The sequence below is a fragment of the Pelmatolapia mariae genome, linkage group LG23 (genome assembly GCF_036321145.2).
Source record: "Pelmatolapia mariae isolate MD_Pm_ZW linkage group LG23, Pm_UMD_F_2, whole genome shotgun sequence".
Lineage (NCBI taxonomy): Eukaryota > Metazoa > Chordata > Actinopteri > Cichliformes > Cichlidae > Pelmatolapia > Pelmatolapia mariae.
The window spans coordinates 35,168,092-35,187,788 of record NC_086246.1 but is presented as its reverse complement, the minus strand read 5'-3'; the positions used below and the strand labels follow the sequence as shown (position 1 = coordinate 35,187,788).

The window sequence follows — 19,697 nt, the reverse complement described above, 5'->3', positions numbered from 1 at the left end:
GAGCCTCACATACTGTGGTCTGTTGGTAAGGTAGTCGATGGTCCATGCAGTCAGCTGTTTGCCTACTCCGGCTCCCTCCAGCTTCCCTCTCAGCTGCTATTTCTGCTATTTACATAGCAGAAATCTTCTACATCTTTTGCGCCTCCATGTTTCACTATGAGATGGTCGACAATAATCCTCACTTCCAGGGCCCGTCTGATCCGGAGAGATACAGTGTTTTCACGTGACCACAAAATGTGCTGCTAATTCTAAATTGCTCATTACACTCCACTTCATAATATTTGAAAAAGACTAAGTGTATATTCTTGTTATTTTGTGGGTTTGCAAGTGTGCAACATCCATAAATGTCAGCTCTTTTCAATGGCCTTCATACTGAGTTTACCTGAAATGCTGTTTTATACAAATTACTTTTAGGCCAATTTAGAAGCTCATATCTGCTTGTTGCATGACATTAACACCTGTAAAAATATCCAGCTCCATATTTTTGTTCTTGGACTCTTCTGTAGTAACTTTGCATCATTCACAGTTTTTTCCCTCCCAGTTCATCCTTTTCCTCTACCTTTAATCAACTCTCTTCTGATTGGAAGCCCTCCCCAAACAGATGGCTGTGGGTGCTGTTGGTGGGCGTGGCTTCTGTTTTCAGAAGTAGTGTTCTGTAACTGAAAAATGGGTGTTTGGAGCTGTCTGAAGCCTGAGCTTAAATTACATGTACAATCAGTTTATCTGCAACCTAAAAACGGAAAACACATATAAGATGATATTACTGTAATTATTGACATTTTTAGAGTATTATGGAGGTGTGTACTCAGTTTTTTCATGTACTTAATCAGTACACTTTCATATACTGATTATATTTGTGTTGGATACAGTGATCTGTGATGGTGAATGGGATCCAGACTTAAACAGGGCCTATGAAACTGTTATACAGTGTCATCTTAATGTTATAATTAACACAGTAAACAAATGCAGAATATTTAGGTGTAATGAGTGGTTTGAATGATGGTTTTATAAAGGCCCTATGGCTCATATATGTGGATACAGTGACCAAAATAAATAAATAACAATCTTTATTAAACAGTCACCACTTCTTTTTGACAGGCAACTTGTGTTTATTTGGTAGTACATGTTTATGCAACAAAATGTTAGAAAGAAAATGTAAAACCAAGTTGTCTGTAGTATAACATGTGAAGCTGTGACTCCTCTAATATTAAGCCCAGCAGTCCTAATTAGGAGGCTGTAAAGGATTACCACCAATTTATCCTCTGCTTTAAAGTCAAAAAGAGTTAGATTAATGTGCTGTATTTGATAAGCAAGCTCGGTGATGTAAAGTAGATTAAAAAAATGTTCGGTTAATGGTTGATGGAAATAATAACCTTTCTGTTTACCATCATTCCTCTTAATTCCAGCTGGTTTCAGTTTATTTTAGTTTAACGACCATTTCTCATCTTTACTCCCACAGAATCATTAAAAACACATTTCAAAACTCACTTTAATTAACACTGTATAGCTGAATCAGTTCAACATGATATGAAAAAGGAAAAAACAATCTCTCAGAGAGACTATATAACTTGCAAAATACCTGACTTATTGTGCAGAAAGAATTCAGTTTTACATAAGTGTGGTTTTAAAAAAATGATTGTCAGGGTTTGATTGTTTGCTAAAAGTAGATTTTTAAAAGACAAACATGCTGCAAACCCAGAAATTCTGACATGTTTGTTACTCCTCAGCTGTGAATAAATGAACATCAGACTCAAAATCTGCATGATCTGCAACATGATTTCCAGTCAGTTTAAAAACCTACTTCTAAGAGACAAGACCAGTTAAGCATTATCAGCCTTTGGTATATGGAAACCACAATAATTTAAATATAAATATTTGATACTAAGCTAAAGTTTAAGAACTAATCTGTTCTTAAGGAAATAGTTTGACTTTTTGGTAAAATAAATCTCACTAACATAATTTGAATAACATAAAATGCTACTATGTTTTTAGCCTATGCCAACAATGAAGCTATAACCAGTAGTTTCTTATGCTAGGGTAAAGATAGGAAACAGTTCGCATTAAAAATACTACTAACAATTATTTTAAAAACTATTTAAAAAAAAAAAAGCGGCGAAAAACACCAGACTCCCAGCACATCATTTTCAGAACCCCGCGGTCTTTCGCTACTCAGGTTAAACATGATATATAAGTCACTTAGATAACTTTAAAATGTTATTGTTTGGCTTTTTTCAGTGTTTTATTTGTTCCTGAGTAAATTGGTTTGGCTATGATTAAAGTTATAGTTTTCACACAGCTGAATAAACGTCAAACGGAAAACCGATTAAACAGAAATGTGTGATGATCGAGAATTCACGCTAGTGTCCTGTTATATTTTAGATAGAAAGGAGAAGACAGCCGAGTTTATTAAACTCCACCAAGACAGCTAGTGACGCAAAACTGAAGGCTAGACCGTCCAATTCACAGCCGCTCACTTCCGGCCTTCGGAGGACCCGGCCCACGTAGACTGCGAAGGCTGGGTCCTCAGGAGGATGCAGCCTGTGAATTTGGACACCCCTCATGACTAGGGACTATGCTATGTCTGTATGCTAGTTTTTAAGCTAAGATGGCAATCTGTTACGTTTCCTTAGCATAAAGACAATTACAAATTTAAAAAGCAACCGGCAGGAGGGTTAATCTACACTTTTCTGAAACTTGGGTAGCTGTTTCAGTTGCTTTGGCACTACAGCGACCTTCTCATCCAGCTCTTAGCAAAAAGGCTAATAAGAGTATTTGCTAAAATATTTAACGAATAGACATATAAAGCAGAACAGGCACTTAAATATGTATGTAACAAGTGACATAAGTAAAAATCCTGTGATTTACCCACAGGCTCCACTGGAGTCAAGCATAATAACAAAGAGAAACGCTTCTTTGTGATTGTCAGAAAATGTTCGAGTCATAGCGTGTCAGCTGCCACAGACAAACCACATCTCAGCTTTTTTGTGTTTCAGTCTTGACACCATGACTCTGCTTATTGCCCCTTGTCTATGTAGCCTCGAAACCCTTCACCTCTTGATGCGGCTCAGTCTATCGCACACGACGGACAGGTACTGAGTCAGCTTCACCATGGCAATGATGACGCTTCCTCCAATCAAAGTGCAGGTGGGCCAGAAGAGCGAGTGGAAGACAGCGATCTGACTGTAGATTTGTGTCAGGATGGCGCTGTCTGTTTTGTCTGTGCGGTCCACGAAACACTGAAGTGTGTGCTGAGACCGAAGACGCTCAGAAATGTTCTGAACCAAGACCTGCATGGCTGCGTAGTCCTTACGGCACTTTGGGATGTAGAAGCACTGAACAGGATAGAAGAAGAGTGAAAGTAACAGCTGTGTTTGGTAACTCTTTTAGATTATGCTATTAGTGTAAATGGTGTTCTCTCATCTTTGCTGTGTGCTGTTTGGATGGAAAAGTGCACACCAAAGATGCCAGCAATTACTGAGTACCTCAGGGTTGTTGTCCTGCGTCTCCTCGTTATGGAACAGTCGTACCACTTTTCCAGATGAGTTAAGGCTGACATACACCTGGAGACAGGGGTAGCGAGACCTCTTCCAGCACTCTGTTCCACAGCTGTATGAACAGTTCACATCCCAAACGATAGTGGAGTTGACAATAGTGCAGCTTGTCTCATCGGTCCACACGCTGGAGAAAAAGACAAAGACTCCACTTGATGTTATGAGGAAACTCCTCTGATAAGATTATTCGCAATACCTTTCTTAAATATTACTGAAATTAATTCAGCCTATTACCTGTCAGAATAAGAGCGCAGGATGGTGATTCCCACAACAAAGTACATCATGATGGAGAAGAAGACCATGCTGAGGCCCAGCAGGATGGCTCTGTCCTCTCCTGCCCTCAGAGCTGTCACTGTCTTCCTCCTGTCCAGGACCTCATATTCACGAATCTTCTGGTAGATGGATCTAAAAAAAAGGTGAGTATTGATTATGCATCTCCTCCTAATTATAATTATAAGCAAGACTGAATTAAGAAATATATATATATATATATATATATATATATATATATATATATATATATATATATATATATATATATATATATATATATACATATATATATATATATATATATATCAAACCTGCGGTCAGATCTTCCATCTGTTGCTTTACTTCCTGCCCACAGAAACATTCTTTCTGAGGAACGCTCAAATTGTAGTCCACCGCTGCTGCCAGAGGTGCTGACCCAGCTGTAAAACATACAAAAAGTAGCATTTAAGAACCAACACACCATGCAGGATATGATTTCTGTTGTCTTGACAGTTTTCTGGTCAGCTTCAGAAGGTATTTCTAGATTGATCTGTTGGTGTCAAATGCACACATTAAAAAAAAAGAAAAGAAAGAAACAATACTTAGATTCTTACCAGCTGTGAAAGTGTGGCTGATACTGTATTATGTGCATCATCACACATTTGAAAGTAGGAACTACCACAAATGTGTTTGTCATTACATTAGTGGGTGTTTGTCTGTCTGTGAACAGAAGGTGGATGTGTACTAGGATTTGTTCTAGCTTTTCAGAATCACTAATTGCTCTTCTCTAGTTCCAATCCAACCCAGTCTCACAGCAAAACACGTAATAGACAGACCACCGTGTCCATTTCACGCTGCATTACCAGCAGGGGGAGATAATATATTTAAAATCAAGAAATTGGAAGTAAGCAAAAGCATATGAAGTGCAGTCCAGGGTCCTTAATCGCCAGAAACAATTAAACTAGGAGGCTACTATGTATATACATGTAAATACTTTAATAATGTGTGTTGAAACACTTTCCCATGATTATTTTCATGTTGGCTTGAAATAAAATATCTCCCTCTGCTGGTTCTTCTGCATGCTTGTCTGTTTCACACTTTAATTCTCTAAAGTGTGAAATGGACATGGTGGACTGGCGTGTCTATTACACATTTTGCTGCGATATCAGCTTGCCCAATTCCAATTCCTAATAAATCCCAGAGGGCTAATTGGTAGCCCACGGTCAAATAATGATGTGTAGACAACTCTGCATTTCTGTAGACATCATACTATGAACAGTTCGACACTGGGTAGCAAAAGATTAGTAACTCTAATGTTCCACTTTATTGTTTCACATAGATGTTCTGGTGCAGAACTACATTGACACATTTTGTCAGTGAAATCGTACCTCAACCATTCATACTATAGTCACAAAGCCTTATAGGAATGTAGCTGGCTTACATGAAGAGGAAGCTGAAGATGGGCTTATTTTAGTTGAAAAGTCACTGGTATCACAGCTGGTGTGATCCTATCACAAGACAGTCTTTAGAGACAAAACATGTCTTGAATACTATGTTTCTAATGCATTACTGTATTGCAGCAAACATCAGTAGGTGAGAGCAACCCCAGCTGTTTACCATGATGTGCGTTCACATCATGGTAAACAGCTACAGACCCAGTTACATTAATTGCTGACACACCCAAGTTTATTCATCAGCCATTAATAAGAGTTTCAAGCTTGCTCTGAAAGGTATATGTGTGTGCCGTGTGGTGTTCTAGGACAGCAAAAGGTAAAAGTTTGCCTTCATGGCAACAACATCCATGCAGGGAGGATGTTTAATGCAGGATTTTCATGCAGGAGACTGGGATTTGTGCCCCATGAAACCAAAAGTCTGTGTTGACTTATGAGACTTATTATTCACACAGTAGGTGTGTCCAGGGTCACATTTTTTAAATATTTTTACAGATCTTTTAACATCAGTTGTGCTAGTGTTAAAACGATATTTTTTTTATTGCTAATACCTGACAAGGACATGCAGGATTGCATTAAATTCATCAGTTCGCCTGCAGTTTCTTTTTACGCTGTAAGCTAAAATAAGTGTGAATGGCACTTACATTGTGTCTGTGCACGTGTCGTAACTAAGAACATATGTGGGTCTGATTTATGTGTAATGAACGTGTTGACTGACTGCATGCCTACGCAGGGTGACATGTGTGTCTTCGAGTGTTATATTTGTCAGTTATTTGGACACTTATGTCTGTAAATTAATGGAAAAACTCCACCGGCACACATGAAGTGGTATGTGGACACACTCCCCACTCCACATTGTACTCATTCCTGTGCAGTTTAAGACCTCCTGGACAAATAGACACCACACTGTCCGTAAAAGCTGACGTCACCAAGGTCAGACGCCATTGTCACCTGAACCAGAAAGAAACATTATATTATGTAAATGCTAGTGTTGTTTTATAAGTTATAGCACCATTTTATAGTTTAGAAGATGTGATCCAAGTAAGAGGTGTGCCCAGGAGACGAGATAGAGAGCAGAAATACAGACGAACATGATGCAAAGCATTTCTAGGTTGAATGAAAAGCTCTGTAAGAATGCACAGCGAGTCAAGGACACGGCCTCTCCAAGATGTTCACAAACATCTGAAGACTTCATGACCAAAACCACAGAGGATTCACCACAAGCTGCAAATCTCTGGTGTCATATTCGACCTGTTTGTTATTGGAGTTTTCCTGGTTTCTGTAAATATAAAGTAAAGGCTTCTGGTTTGGGGTTGTTTCTTTGTACCCCTGCCTCAGTTATGTTGCCCTTTATAGTGTTCTGATTTAAATATGGTTTGCCTTGATTTCTTTGTATTTCAGTAATTATTGTACTATCATGAGTTTGTTGATATTTTAATATTCTAGTTTCTGGTAGTTATTTTATTGGGTTCCTTGTATTTTGATTTATTGGTTATGTCAATAAGTCTGTCTCTGTTAGTTGCTCTATGCTTAGTCACTCAGAGTGTCTGGCCTGCCCTTGTCTTCGTTCTTTGTCAGAGCATGTGTTCCTTGTGGTTCCCTGTTATTTTTGGATTTGTGTTTGTTGGCATTTTGGACTTCTAAATCATAATACATGTCAGCTGGTAAGCCTTAGCTACAGAAAAACAGGATGCAGTCCACAAAAAGATTCAAAAACAACCCAATAGAGCACTATAACATTTTTTTAAGTTTTCTGTGAGCTCTTAGGGCAAAAGCAGAAAACAAATCAAGCTAATGAGGTTCATGTTTATCTTGTGTTTTTTAATTTCTATACAAAAATTGTTTCAGGGACGAGAAAAAGCAGAGAAGCAAATCTGCTGTTTGCACCTGTCTACTTAAACAGAAGTGGTCAACATGACAGCGCTTAATATTGACTAAAGCATGCTTCATTACACTCACATTCACACCAGTGCACACAGTCTGTTAAAAAATAGGACAATGGCTGATTAACCATGGGTGCCTGAGTCTCAATATTTACTTATCTTGTAGGTGTGTGTTGTGCAGTTGGTTGAGGTGAACAGTTTCAGACCAGCTTTTTAGCACAGCACCGTGGGGCTCTTAGTGGCAGCTTAGCGACACTTTACCTTCACTGAAATCTACTCTGACGATAAGACGATCAGTGGTGGGAAATGTCAACACTGGAAGCAAAGAATCCCATTTTATGACTGAAATGTGAACCACGGCCTAAATCAGAGGTTTCCAACCTGAAGACTGAGGTATTATTCCAGACAAAACACAAAGGACTGTAAGTCAACATGGCTTCATGATTAAAAGCTCCAGGCCAAACAAGGTGGATTTTGGCCGCAAAGAACAAACAGAACAACTACAAACGAGAGTAGAAGAAAGTAATGATGTGCAATGGTGGCTTATTAACACATGAGGAGTGAAAAGACAAGAAGCCTAGGAACAACAAATAAGTCTGCATTCTGAGAGCAAAGTGCTCTATTAAGATAAACTGGTACTATTAGTGGTATCTTTAAATAAGGGAGGGACTGATCATTCAGCACTTTGTATGTGAAGAGAAGGATTATAGACCGAATTCATTATTTAACAGGAGCCAATGAAGAGAAGTTAATATCGAAGAAATATGATATGTCTTTCTAGTCTCTGTTAGTACTCTTGCTGAAGCACGTTGGATCAGCTGAACACTCATGAAAACAATTTCTGACATAAAGATATCACACAAGTGCCTGGCTTGATGCTGGGCAAGAGTCATCTTCAAGTGAATGTGAATCTGTAAATCTCTCAGGAAGGAAGGAAAAACTTGTGCTAATAGTATCACTCTTTCAAGACCTGTGAGTAAGGCTGGTGTTTTCATTATACTACAGTGGTATTGCTGAACATGCTCAAGTACAGAGGCTCTGTTAGAGCTCAAGGCTCTGCTTAAATAGGTGTTTGTTTGAAATGGGCATGGATTATGTTGAGGCAAGTAATACCATGATATTACATAAGACTGCATTTCTTTTTCAAAGAATGTCTTTGTAAATGCAATATGTATCAATTCATCTCATTCCATTAATAAGGAAATAATTTCTTTTTTGTTATAATTAATATAAAAACGTACAAACATATTCAGTTCTGCACATTTAGTATGTTTTACTGCTTTGTTCACCTAACCTGAGCAAATAACTTACTATGTAATTACAGTCCCAATATTATTATGTTATATTAACAGTATCAGCAGTGGGGAAAAAAGAAGATGAAAAAGAAATAATAAAAAATAAAAATCACTTACCATAAATAAATATATTTCTATGACAGTATTTATAAATGGTATTCTTTTATTTTATTACTATGTAATTATCATTCTTCTTATCGTTTTAAGGTAAGATATACTTCCTTTATCTTGCTGTTTCACAGTATTAAATACAGCTCTTAACAGAGCTTTAAAACAGTAAACGCTTAATAAAATAAATACACTATAACAAGCCAAAATTGCTTAATCAGGTAAAACTTATATAGAAGAAGTGAAATTAATATAAAATTTAAGAACTTCTTCAAAGAAAGTGTAAATATAATATAAAAAGGGCTTAATAATTAATAACAAATAACGTATTGTGGTATGAGGTGGTAATGTATATGTCTATATCTGTAGCAGAGAAGATAAGAGCCATCTGCTATAAAATAACTGGCTGACATTTAATGTGTAAATATTTGTCTATTTTTAATTCAGCTTTTGCTTGAAAATGCAAATACAGTAACAATACTTTTACTTGAGTTCAGTATCCCAGGACTATCACAGACAAATATGCTATATTGAAACAAATAGTTCCATACTGATGGTGGTTTAAATGAAAATACTAAATCTAGAGAAGAAAAGATTTTATAGCTCCCACCTGAGCAGTGATGATGAAACAGAGCTCACCTGATTTCTGATGGCGGTGTTGGATAAAAGTCAATGGTCAGACTGTCGGAGCAGTTGTCCCCTACCATGTCACCTTATGCTTCACAACACCTTCACCCATCGGATAATTTAGCTCTTTACCTAAAGACTGCTGCCATTTAATACTGTGACTGCTGCCTTACAGAAAGCCTCAACAGTGCTTCAATTTCCCAGTAAAGCCCAACAAGAAGAATACAGTTATCGGTATCAGAGACAGTGAAATAATTTTCTTGTGCATAAAGCTTCTGTCGCTGTTTTCAAATTGTCAGTAATGTAATTTTCTGATCAATTGTTCTAAAAATAAAAAACAGCAAACTGTCAACGGTGATCCATCGAGATTCTGACCCCCCCTTCTCTGTGTCTGGGGTGAACGAAGCCTCGTGGCTCTGTTTTTGACTGCTGCTATGTCTGATGTGTCAAATCTCAGTCACTGAGCTTACATCATCCTCATCTGCATGTTTTAGGGTGGTTGTGGGAGGTGTCCGTGCTGCATGGAAGGGAGGGGCATTGTCAAGTCTCTAAGTCATGTTAAAGGCTTCTGGTGCCACTTTGGTCATGTTGGATTTTGAAATGAGCACATTAAAGCAGTTTTTAATTTTTTAGGTTTTTAAAAACAGAGAGCGAATCATTCTAAGCAGTGAAGATCCTGCTGAAAATCTGCAAACGCTGTACTGCAAGAATCATGATGTGGAGCATAAACCATGATGGCTGCCATTAATACCATCTACTGCTAGTGCTTAGGACTCTGTCAGCACTTTATGATGCTTAGCTACATATCTCAGGAGTATGACTGACAAAACACTGACTGACTTTGCCCTGATGGACCTGATTTATGATGCGGGAACTGAAGCTTTAGTGCCAACTGGGGGATGCAGAATGGATAACAATTGAAATTGTTAGGAAACGGTTTGAATTTTATTTTTCAGTCACACTTTTTGGTTGCATATTGTAGCAAATTGGTTTGGTCTTGGTGTTGCGTATAGTTTATACTGTCTTTGTGCCTGTTTTATGGCAATCCTGCTGCTAAACATGAGTATCCCATTTAACTGGCCATGTTGTTGAGCTGTCTTTTGCTCTGTTGTGTTGAGTGCTGCTAGGCCTATCAACATTTTAGATATATTTTTGTTATAATGGAAAGGTTAGTGCAGCTTTCAGAAATGAAAGCATAAGGCCACTGGGTTTAACTAGAAACAATTTTACAATTAGTTCTCATTCTTAGTATATTATGGCTCCTCTGAAACAAAGACATTGTGGAATTGGCTTTAACTTGTATTCTTTCTAATGACCAGCTGTAGGTTACAAAGAGTTGTCTAACTGTATAAAAATCTACAGCAAGATTAACATCTATCTCCAAATGCTCTGTAATTCTGGTAAATAATTCCCACAATGCATTGAGTATTTCTTCTTCAGTCACTTTTCTCACTTACTATGTGTTAATAGACCTCTCTGCATTGAATCACACTTGTTATTAATCTCTGTCTCTCTTCCACAGCATGTCTTCTATCCCGTCTTCCTACTCTCAACTCTCAACCCTCAACCCCTCCCTGAGCCTCGTCCTGCCGGAGGTTTCTTCCTGTTAAAAGGAAGTTTTTCCTTCCCACTGTCCCCAAAGTGCTTGCTCATAGGGGGTCATATGATTGTTGGGTTGTTCTCTGTATGTATTATTGTAGGATCTAACTTACAATATAAAGCGCCTTGAGGCAACTGTTGTTGTGATTTGGCGCTATATAAATAAAATAAAAATGAACTGAATTTAATTGAATTATTGTTGATACCTTAGGAGTGTGGAGCATCTTCTATTTCTTAGTCAAATATACTTCTCACTCATCTTTCCTGGCTTTGAAACACCATGCTGATGACACTATGCTCAGCTTGAGGCTTCACACAAGCACTTCACAGACTAGTGGGCGTTGTCATGGTGGCTCTGTCAATGTTTTTTATGCAGTCTGTATTCCAGCCCAAGGTGCTTCGGAGAGTGGGAAAATTTATGTTAATGTTATGAAAAAAAAATTAAAATACGAAAACAATGAATAGAACTTTGCAAGAATAGAAACCTGGAGAAAATTATGCTGCAAGCAATACTAGACTATAGAAACCACTGACAACCAAACTGGAAATGAAATGCTTAAATTATAAAACTTACTACATCGTATTTGTTTTTAGAGGTTTTATTATGTTATTTTTGATTCAATTATTCTAGTGCTTTTTTTTTTCAATCTTATACAGTATTGTAACTGACTGGTTTCCTTCATAATTTTCTTAATATATGCTGTGTTTTCTATACTGCCCTCATCTAATGTCTGGCACCACACACAGTGTAAAATGCTCTGAGTTTGACCTTTAAATGACAGATATTTGAAACAACAGCTTTGTATATGTATGTCCATCTATAGGTTTGTATATATTTTTTAGTATTTATCACATTATTTTACCAAATATTTAAAGCACGAGAAGTATTAAATTATGGAAACAGCACCAAAACTGTTGAATGCCAGTGCTGTTTTCCATGTGGTTGAGTCAGGATCATATTCAGATTTCTTTACAGATGCATGGCTGAATACAATTCTGTGCACAGAGACAAACAAGAACATCACAATAAAACGGGATAGTTTTTTTTTTTTTTTTAAATGAAGTGCAGCCAAATAAAATAAAATAAATCAATAGATTAAGATGTTATTACACATGTATAGAACATAAAACAAATAAAAGCAATATTTGCAAAATAAAAACTATGGCTTAGGTGTTCTCAGCTATTGCAATGTATCCATGGGTCATGTATTAGTATCATGTGCATTGTGAATTTAATCTGATGGCAGTTGGTTTTAGGTAATCCTAAAAATCTGTATATTATAAAAAGCAGAAACTCATTGTTATTTTTCCACTATGTCTGTTAAAAAGGTCATGGTCAGCATGTCCACCAGAGGAATGTAGTCTGATATGGTCAAAAATACTGCCATGAACACATGCTCGGACTTGGTGCCTACATATTACTGTCCTCATGTACATGCACAGGGCCACATACCACACACACACAGACGCACACACACACACCTACGCATGCTGGCTTCATCTCAAGCAGGTCATAACCTAAGCTCTTGTCTCTCTTTGACAACTTAAACCTCTTGGTGTTCCTGGAAGGCAGGAGCGTCAGGTGGTATAGTGATACCACAGGTGCTGCCATTCTCTGTGACAGGGTTAGACACAGAGGCATGCCTACACGTACACGTACACACACACACACACACACACACACACACACACACACACACACACACACACACACACACACACACACACAAAACCCCTAAATCACTTCTTCACTCTAAAATTTAATGGTTTCTGTAATGTGCACTCGCTTTCTGTCACCACAGAGCGACCATGAAAACAGATTTATGTCGCCGCTGAGGGTGTGTCTCAGCAGTGATGTCATGGGTCTGTTTCTGGAAGGTTATTCGGATGGCATCTGTTCAGTGTGTGTAATCTGCAGTTGTCTTTTTTCTGAGTGGCTGCTGAACAGACTGTGAAAGCATAACACAGCTGTTCAGCTTTGTTTAGAATTGAAATTCTGCACTCTATAGCTTGTAAAATACGTAATGTGACTGAAAGAACTAATAAAAGAGGACTAAACAGTAAAGATGTGCTTGTGATGTAAAGCCGAGGTGGATGGCACTGCTGTCTGATATTCTAGTGCGCGGTTTGATGGTACATCACTTAAGATCAGTCTCATATTTCAGCATTCATCTTGCATTCATAACTCTACAGCATTCATAGAACAATTTTAGATCTTTTAATGGAGTTTGCATAGGCAACACGCTGTACTGATAGATATTGGATTTTCCACTGGACTATTTTGTTGATGCAATAAGCAGAATTTGCTCACTTTGATGTATGGCTTGATTGTCAACCAAACTGGCCAATGTCTCCAAAAGCAACTAATTGTTTATGGTAAGGTCATTTATGCTAAATGGTTATTGTGACAGGATTTTTTTTCACCTAGGTTGAAATCATTCTGCATTTATGCATATCTTTTTGAACATTATCTATTTGTTCTTTTTTCCCTTTAACTGACACTCATCAGTTAAAAGGCAGATATGAAACATGAGGCAAGAGAAGCTATGGTGGCATTCATCCTCCTAGTTGGAAGTAGACCAGGGGCATTACAGTTATGTGGCATGTGCTTTAGCAATAAGGCTTACGTCAAAGGGTACATTGAATTTCAAATGTTTCACTTTTATAGTAACTGCTAGAAGTAGTACTTCCTTGTTTGTTTCATAATTGCAGGAACTGAGGATCATTGTAGTTCTTAGAACTCTGTTTATAGGGTCTTTTCCCCTTGACTTTAAAAATGGAGGTGCAATGTGATTGATTAAGCAAGTGTAGGTTGTTTAGTTGAAGGCACAGATGCAGTAGCCAGCAACCAAAATTTTATCCATGTAACAGTTGTTTATTTAGCCTTAAAAATGTAATAAAACAAGAAGAAATTAACCAACTGTGAAGACCTGACAAAGACGTGTGACAGTGGGAAGGAAGAACTCCCATTTAACAGGAAGAGACAGGACCAGGCTCAGGGAGGGAAGCAAAGCAATGTAGCGCAAACAAGATTACAGCAAGGTACATATTAGAAATCAGTGGTTGGCTATTACATAACTGATTGGCAAGCAAACAGAAAAAATGCTTCAAACATATGTAGCTCTCAGGAGACCTCGTCCAGTGGAAGGTAGTCCACAATGTTCGTTTCCCAGACATGGATTAAGTCTAGTCTTAAGTCTAAAAACTTTTTTCAGTGGAAACTTTCATTGAATTTTCCTTTAAATCAAAAACTAGGTGAAATGGACAATATTGGTTGACTTCAATGGTGGCTGCTGAAGTCCATAGCTCAATTTGGCTGTGCATAATGCCCTATTTGCAAGGCTTTAGTTTCATCAGAGACCATTGCTGTGAAAAAGAAACCTCCACTCCCGACCCATATCTGTGTTTCATGCTATGCACATTTTAATCCAATTTACTGAAAAATCTCGCTGAATTTGATAACAAATTTTGAAAGTGTCTGGTACACTCAGCTAGACATCTCATGTTACTAATAGGCTCCCAGATAATAACTGTTGAGTCACTTGAAAGACATTAAAATGTTCCTTAATGCATGCTGCCATCCATCTCATCCGTCTCATCATGCTTTAAGATTTTACTCTTCTAATGGAAATGGAGCTTTCCATTTGTTTGAATGGGTCCCTGTGGTGTGTAGAGATGTGAGTCATGATTTTTATTAAAAAAAAAAAAACGCAGCCTCTCTAAACCTTGAGTTAGAGAGAGGCAGAAAACGTGAGCAGACAAAACAAAAAACAACCTCAAATCACTGAGGTCACTATTTGTCATTTGGGACTAATAGCCACTGCAGGATCTCCTGTTTTTGTTATAATAAGGGAGGTAATATGTGGTCTTTATAAACAGTAAACACATGTGGGATGACATTCACAGGTCATCCGAGCAATTATTATAAATTAGTAGATCTGGTGATCCTAGGTAATAATAGTCCGGTGAGATTTGTAAGATAAAATTGCAAGTTCATTACTTCTTCATATCCTGATAACTGAGGAAAAATGAATCTTCCCTTTGAATGTTTTTTTTGCGATTTCCTTTCTCTATGGAGCTAAAAGAGGCCACCCAAACACATGAGATATCAAAGGAAAGACCAGGATGTCCTCTATTTAGTCCATCAGGACTTATTAGGATATCTCAAATAAGTCAAAAGATATAGACCAAAAACAAATGTTTATTACAGAGGACATAAATGAATGGGCTGGTTCTCAGGAGAATATAAACAAACAATAAACCACATGATAATATGAACATTCACTGTTTTTCTCATCCTGTAGGTGAAAAAGTGAAAGAGATGGTAAAGCAGTGTGATTTACTGTAGACTGGATTAAAGATGGTTCATCTGGCACATATTTTGTTGTGACTGTTACAATGACTGCTAATAGAGCAGTGCAGACAGCTGGTGTTAATGGCTGAGAACCAGACTCCCCGGCTCCTCACGGCGAGGTAACATTAATGGAATGATCCAGACTGCTGGAAAGTCATTTTGCTGCATGTAATTAAATTAACAGCTACAGTTTACAGTAGCTCTGTGGTGGCATCATTCAGTCCAAATATGGAGAAAACATTTTGAGACTATATCAAATTTATATTTTAATTTTAATTTTTATTTGTTTCCTCATGTGTATATTCAATTCTTAAGAATGTGACAATGAAGGCAGCAAAATTTATGTTCTCGTGTGGGCAGGAACTATGAGGACATGAAGTCCTATCACATTTGAAGTAATGGTGAACAAAGGGAGAAGGAGAAAGCAAACAAACAGACTCAAACTTGTATTATGAAAGAAAAAGAAACTTCTTTTTTTTTTTTTAGAAATATAACAACAGTTTGTACAATTTGTAGTTTGTATGAGCAGGCTTTATAGTCGCCATGACCACCAACAGCTACAAATGTCTTATTTGCACGCTAACATTTGTATTAATCCGTATTGTCTTCATATATAGACAGAAAAATGTAGGTTTGGTTTAAAAAGTCCCAAAACGTTCACCATTGACTTGCTGAAAGATTCAAAGAACTGAGAATAGAAAATTAATAATAATAGTATTATTCTCTGTGGGTTTGTCACTGTGGGTGACCCCTTTCATACTGAACAGAGTCATTTGATCATTAATATAAATCATGAATACAGCCACTATAACTAATTTAAAATATAGAGTCTTTTCAATCTCTAGCTCCTGGTTAATATGTCATATTTTCACCATAATAGAAGGCCACTAGAATGAGTCCTAAAATAGAGAAAATGAATTTGCATTTGACACTTTACATTACTTTACATTTAATTACCCAGTTGGTGACTTTTGACAGTGGCAAAATGAGACTACAGGAGCTGTCAAGGACAATCAATAGCATTGTACCAAACACACAAGCTCAGTGGTGCCAGTGCTGAAGTCATGCAAGCGTGCGATTTGTTTGTAGCCCCGTGTTAGCATTTTATTGCAGGCAAGTACATTTTTGCTTCACTATCATAGAGTTTGCATTAACTTGTGATGATAATCTAGCTGAACCAATCAGGAAACATACCTTAACACCCTGCTATGGAAAGCCTTTATGTATTTTTTTCAGTGTTTAATTTAAACATTGTTCCTCAGCTGGGCTGATACACAAACATCGACTCAAATGATCAAGCTTAACGTCAGACTTTACAGCCGTCATAAAAGGAATAGCATCGCTTTGTTTTCTTATCAGTGATTGACAAAGGCAGTTTTTACACAGCTGAGACAGAGGAACTTCACTTAGTGTGGAAACTGCTCTGATGCCAAGATTGCATCTCTGTCATATTCAATAACCCCAACCCCCTCTGAAACCTTTAGCAGTGTAATCAAACACCTTCCTAATCCACAAATATATCACCAGAGGACTCAATAGCTTCACAAACAGTTGTTCACCTTGTCTCAGTTTGATAAATTGTCTGAACTTACCTTCGAACGCAGCTGCAGTCAAAAAGTTTCCTGGCTAGGTGAACATTTTGCATTTAATATCCAAGGCTTCATCAAATAAGAGTCCTCTAGACTGAGCCAACAGGCGGTCCATGTCTATGAGGCATGGAGCAGCTCTGGCAGCCTTCAGCATGCCTCCCATACTGCAGACTGAACAACAGCCAGAGGAGCCACACTGCCCCTCACTGCTCCCACTAATAATTAGTGTGTGATGATGATTGTGGGATTTAGGAGAGAGAGGGTGTTTGGTGCAAAGGGAAACAAGAGTGAGTGACAGGAAACAAACTAAGAGGTGAAAAAAGAACAACTAAGGTGATGGGAAAAATATCTCTTAGAGAGTCTGCCATGTTAATCCTTAAAGGAGCAATTATTCCGGATGTTTCCTGAAACATCTGTCAGCTGCTAGATGCTGATCAATGAGTCCGGGGCAATCTGGGCTATCTGGGCTGTTGGGGCCCCTAAGCTGTTTAGTCCTTGACGATCAGTTATTTGGTTCTAAATCAAGACAGTTAAATTAAAGGGGACCAGTGTTGGGTGCAATGCATTACAAAGTAATAGATTACGTTTTTGTTAAGGTAGCAGTGCAACTCATTATTATACTAAATTCAGTAATCAGATCACAATTCCGATTATATTTGTACTCGTGTTACAAACAATTTCAGATATTTTCACACAGGCCGCTGTTTTCCGGACATGAAAAAACAAACACATCACTGCCTTTTGAAAATATCTGCGCAGACCGCATGTTAAGACAAAGCTATTGAAAAGCCCAGAGTGATGTTAAAGCTGAGTGGATACCAATTCCAGCCCAGCAGCCAAAGCCTGATCTTCAGCAGGCAGTGATGAGCAGTCAGGCTTGTAGCATTCTGCCCTCCCTCTCTCCCAGCACCGGTTTCTACAGTAGAACACAGTGGTGATTGTTTTGAAGTGTCTTCGGGCTGGTTTTCAATTTTTCTTTGTGCTAAAGCTTCAACACAAAAGAAATATTGTATGTATGGGCTCTTTAGGATAGGGACTGGTGTTAGTATGCGTCACAGTGCATATCAAGCCAGAGAGTTGGTTAGAGAGTAACACAAAAGTAATGTAATGAGTAGTAACACAAAGTCACAAAATTACTTTCTTGGTGAGTAATTAAGTAAAGGAATACATTGAATATGTGTAATACATCAAAGTCACATTAAACAGGGCCAATATTTCAGATAATAAAGTCAGGAGATGCACAGTTATTTGCTCAGAGCAGGAAGCTCAGTAATCAAATGGCTCTAAATTTACACTTTACAATTTTCAGGTAGTTTTTTTTTTCTATTCTTGACTGTGTTTGATGTCATTGAGTGGGGGTGTGCTTGATGTGGTGATCTCAGATACACAGCACTGGCTATCAACACAGAAGAAGAAAAATAAGGATTATTTTGAACTGTGAATAGTGCAAAGCTACTCTAAGAGAGTCCAAGAATAAAAGGTTCAGAGTGAGCATAACAGATCCTCTTTAAAGACAGTACTCATGATCAGGTACTACATATTCATGATTATGTGATGGTGTTATTACAACTGAGCCATTACAACTGAACATTAAACAGACTCTCATCCCATCCATCCATCTCTACATGGCTATAACTAATCCATGGTGAGAAAAAATACTATTACTAGTATTATTGTTGTTGTAATATAATTTATTTTCCAAGAACATTAAAGATTATTGTTGAAATTCTATATTTAAAAAACAAATGTGTAGAATAAGAGACATCTAAATGTGGATGTGGATGTTTAGGTTCTATAGAAAAATTTTTTTCCAGTACATGTGTTAGTCTCATAACACATGTACTCTCATAATCTGACAGTAAAACATGTATTTTATTTGTGTCATATAAACATAAAGCTAAAAAGAGTGAAAAGAGTTTAAAAAAAACAAAAAACAAAAAGGAAACATGTATGATCTGGTCTGGACCAAAAGGAGAAACAGAGCAGTGATCTCACCGTGGGGTGCAGTGGATGGTGGCCTTTCTGAAGGTCCTCTGGTGTAGCATGTTGTTGCTGGGTTTATGACTGAATGAGTAGCTGTGGACTGGCTTCACAGTTAGTCTACACAGTCAGTGAACTCACATATGAGGTCCACAGGAAGAGGTGGAATCCTATAAACAAACAGAGAAAGAATCGTAGGAAGTGGAAGCTTTGGTCACCTTCCTGGTGGTGAAAGATGTGCAATTGCAACTACAGCCTTCCATCCAGTGAAAGTTGATAGTTTAATGCGAATTTTTTCACAGTTATTCAAAATTACAAAACTTTTTTGCAAACTTGATGCTTTAAGCTTGATCTCTATAACCCATATTTTATTCACAACAGAACATAGGGGAAAAAAATACACTTTTAAGGACATTTTCGCTCATTTTCAATTTGATGGCAGCAGCACACAAAAGTTGTGACAGCTATGTCACATCGCCTTTTCTACTTCAGTGTGTAAACATCTGGGAACTCGGGAGTTCAGGACTTTTGAGCGACGATCGTTATCCCATTCTTGTCTGACAGTTTTTTTACTTTTCTGGGTGATAGGCTCAAATATCATAGGCATCCAATACTGAATTACAGCATTTCTCGAGATTCTCAGAATTTTTTGATGATATTTTATACTGCAGATGATGAGATATTTCAAAGTCTTCACATTATACATTGATGAATATTATTTCGAAACAGCTCCACAATTTGTTGTTTTTTGTAGATGCACTGAAACTAGGAAACATTTATGGTCCAATGACTGAATTGAATTTTATTGCTGTGAGAGAACAATTGCAGGTAGCTGCATTGTTCAACTGATCACTGAGAGGTTGAGGATACAAGACCCTCAACTTCTGAGCAACCACTTTTGATTGCAAGTCGACTGCAAAGACATGGTCTGGCTCAGACTTAGATTGCGAATGTCTGTAGCATCACGCGCCCTGACAGAGAACGTTAACCTCAGCATGAAGCTGGAGT

At 37.7% G+C, this 19,697-nt stretch overlaps 1 protein-coding gene across 2 annotated transcripts; it reads right to left on the bottom strand.

Annotated features, from left to right (window-relative positions):
- Positions 1-1,062: 1,062 nt before the first annotated feature.
- s100p (S100 calcium binding protein P) lies at positions 1,063-18,798 on the bottom strand. Of its 2 annotated transcripts, none has more exons than XM_063467091.1 (5): positions 18,705-18,798; positions 4,136-4,243; positions 3,786-3,956; positions 3,483-3,678; positions 1,063-3,332 (listed from the first exon to the last, which is right to left on the bottom strand). In XM_063467091.1, the coding sequence occupies exons 1-5, from the start codon at positions 18,752-18,754 to the stop codon at positions 3,048-3,050; spliced, it is 810 nt and encodes a 269-aa protein (XP_063323161.1). In that variant the 5' UTR covers positions 18,755-18,798; the 3' UTR covers positions 1,063-3,047. The 2 variants fall into 2 exon arrangements, with proteins under 2 accessions (XP_063323161.1, XP_063323160.1); XM_063467090.1 differs by lacking the exon at positions 18,705-18,798 and adding an exon at positions 16,713-16,864.
- Between the last annotated feature and the right edge of the window lie 899 nt (positions 18,799-19,697).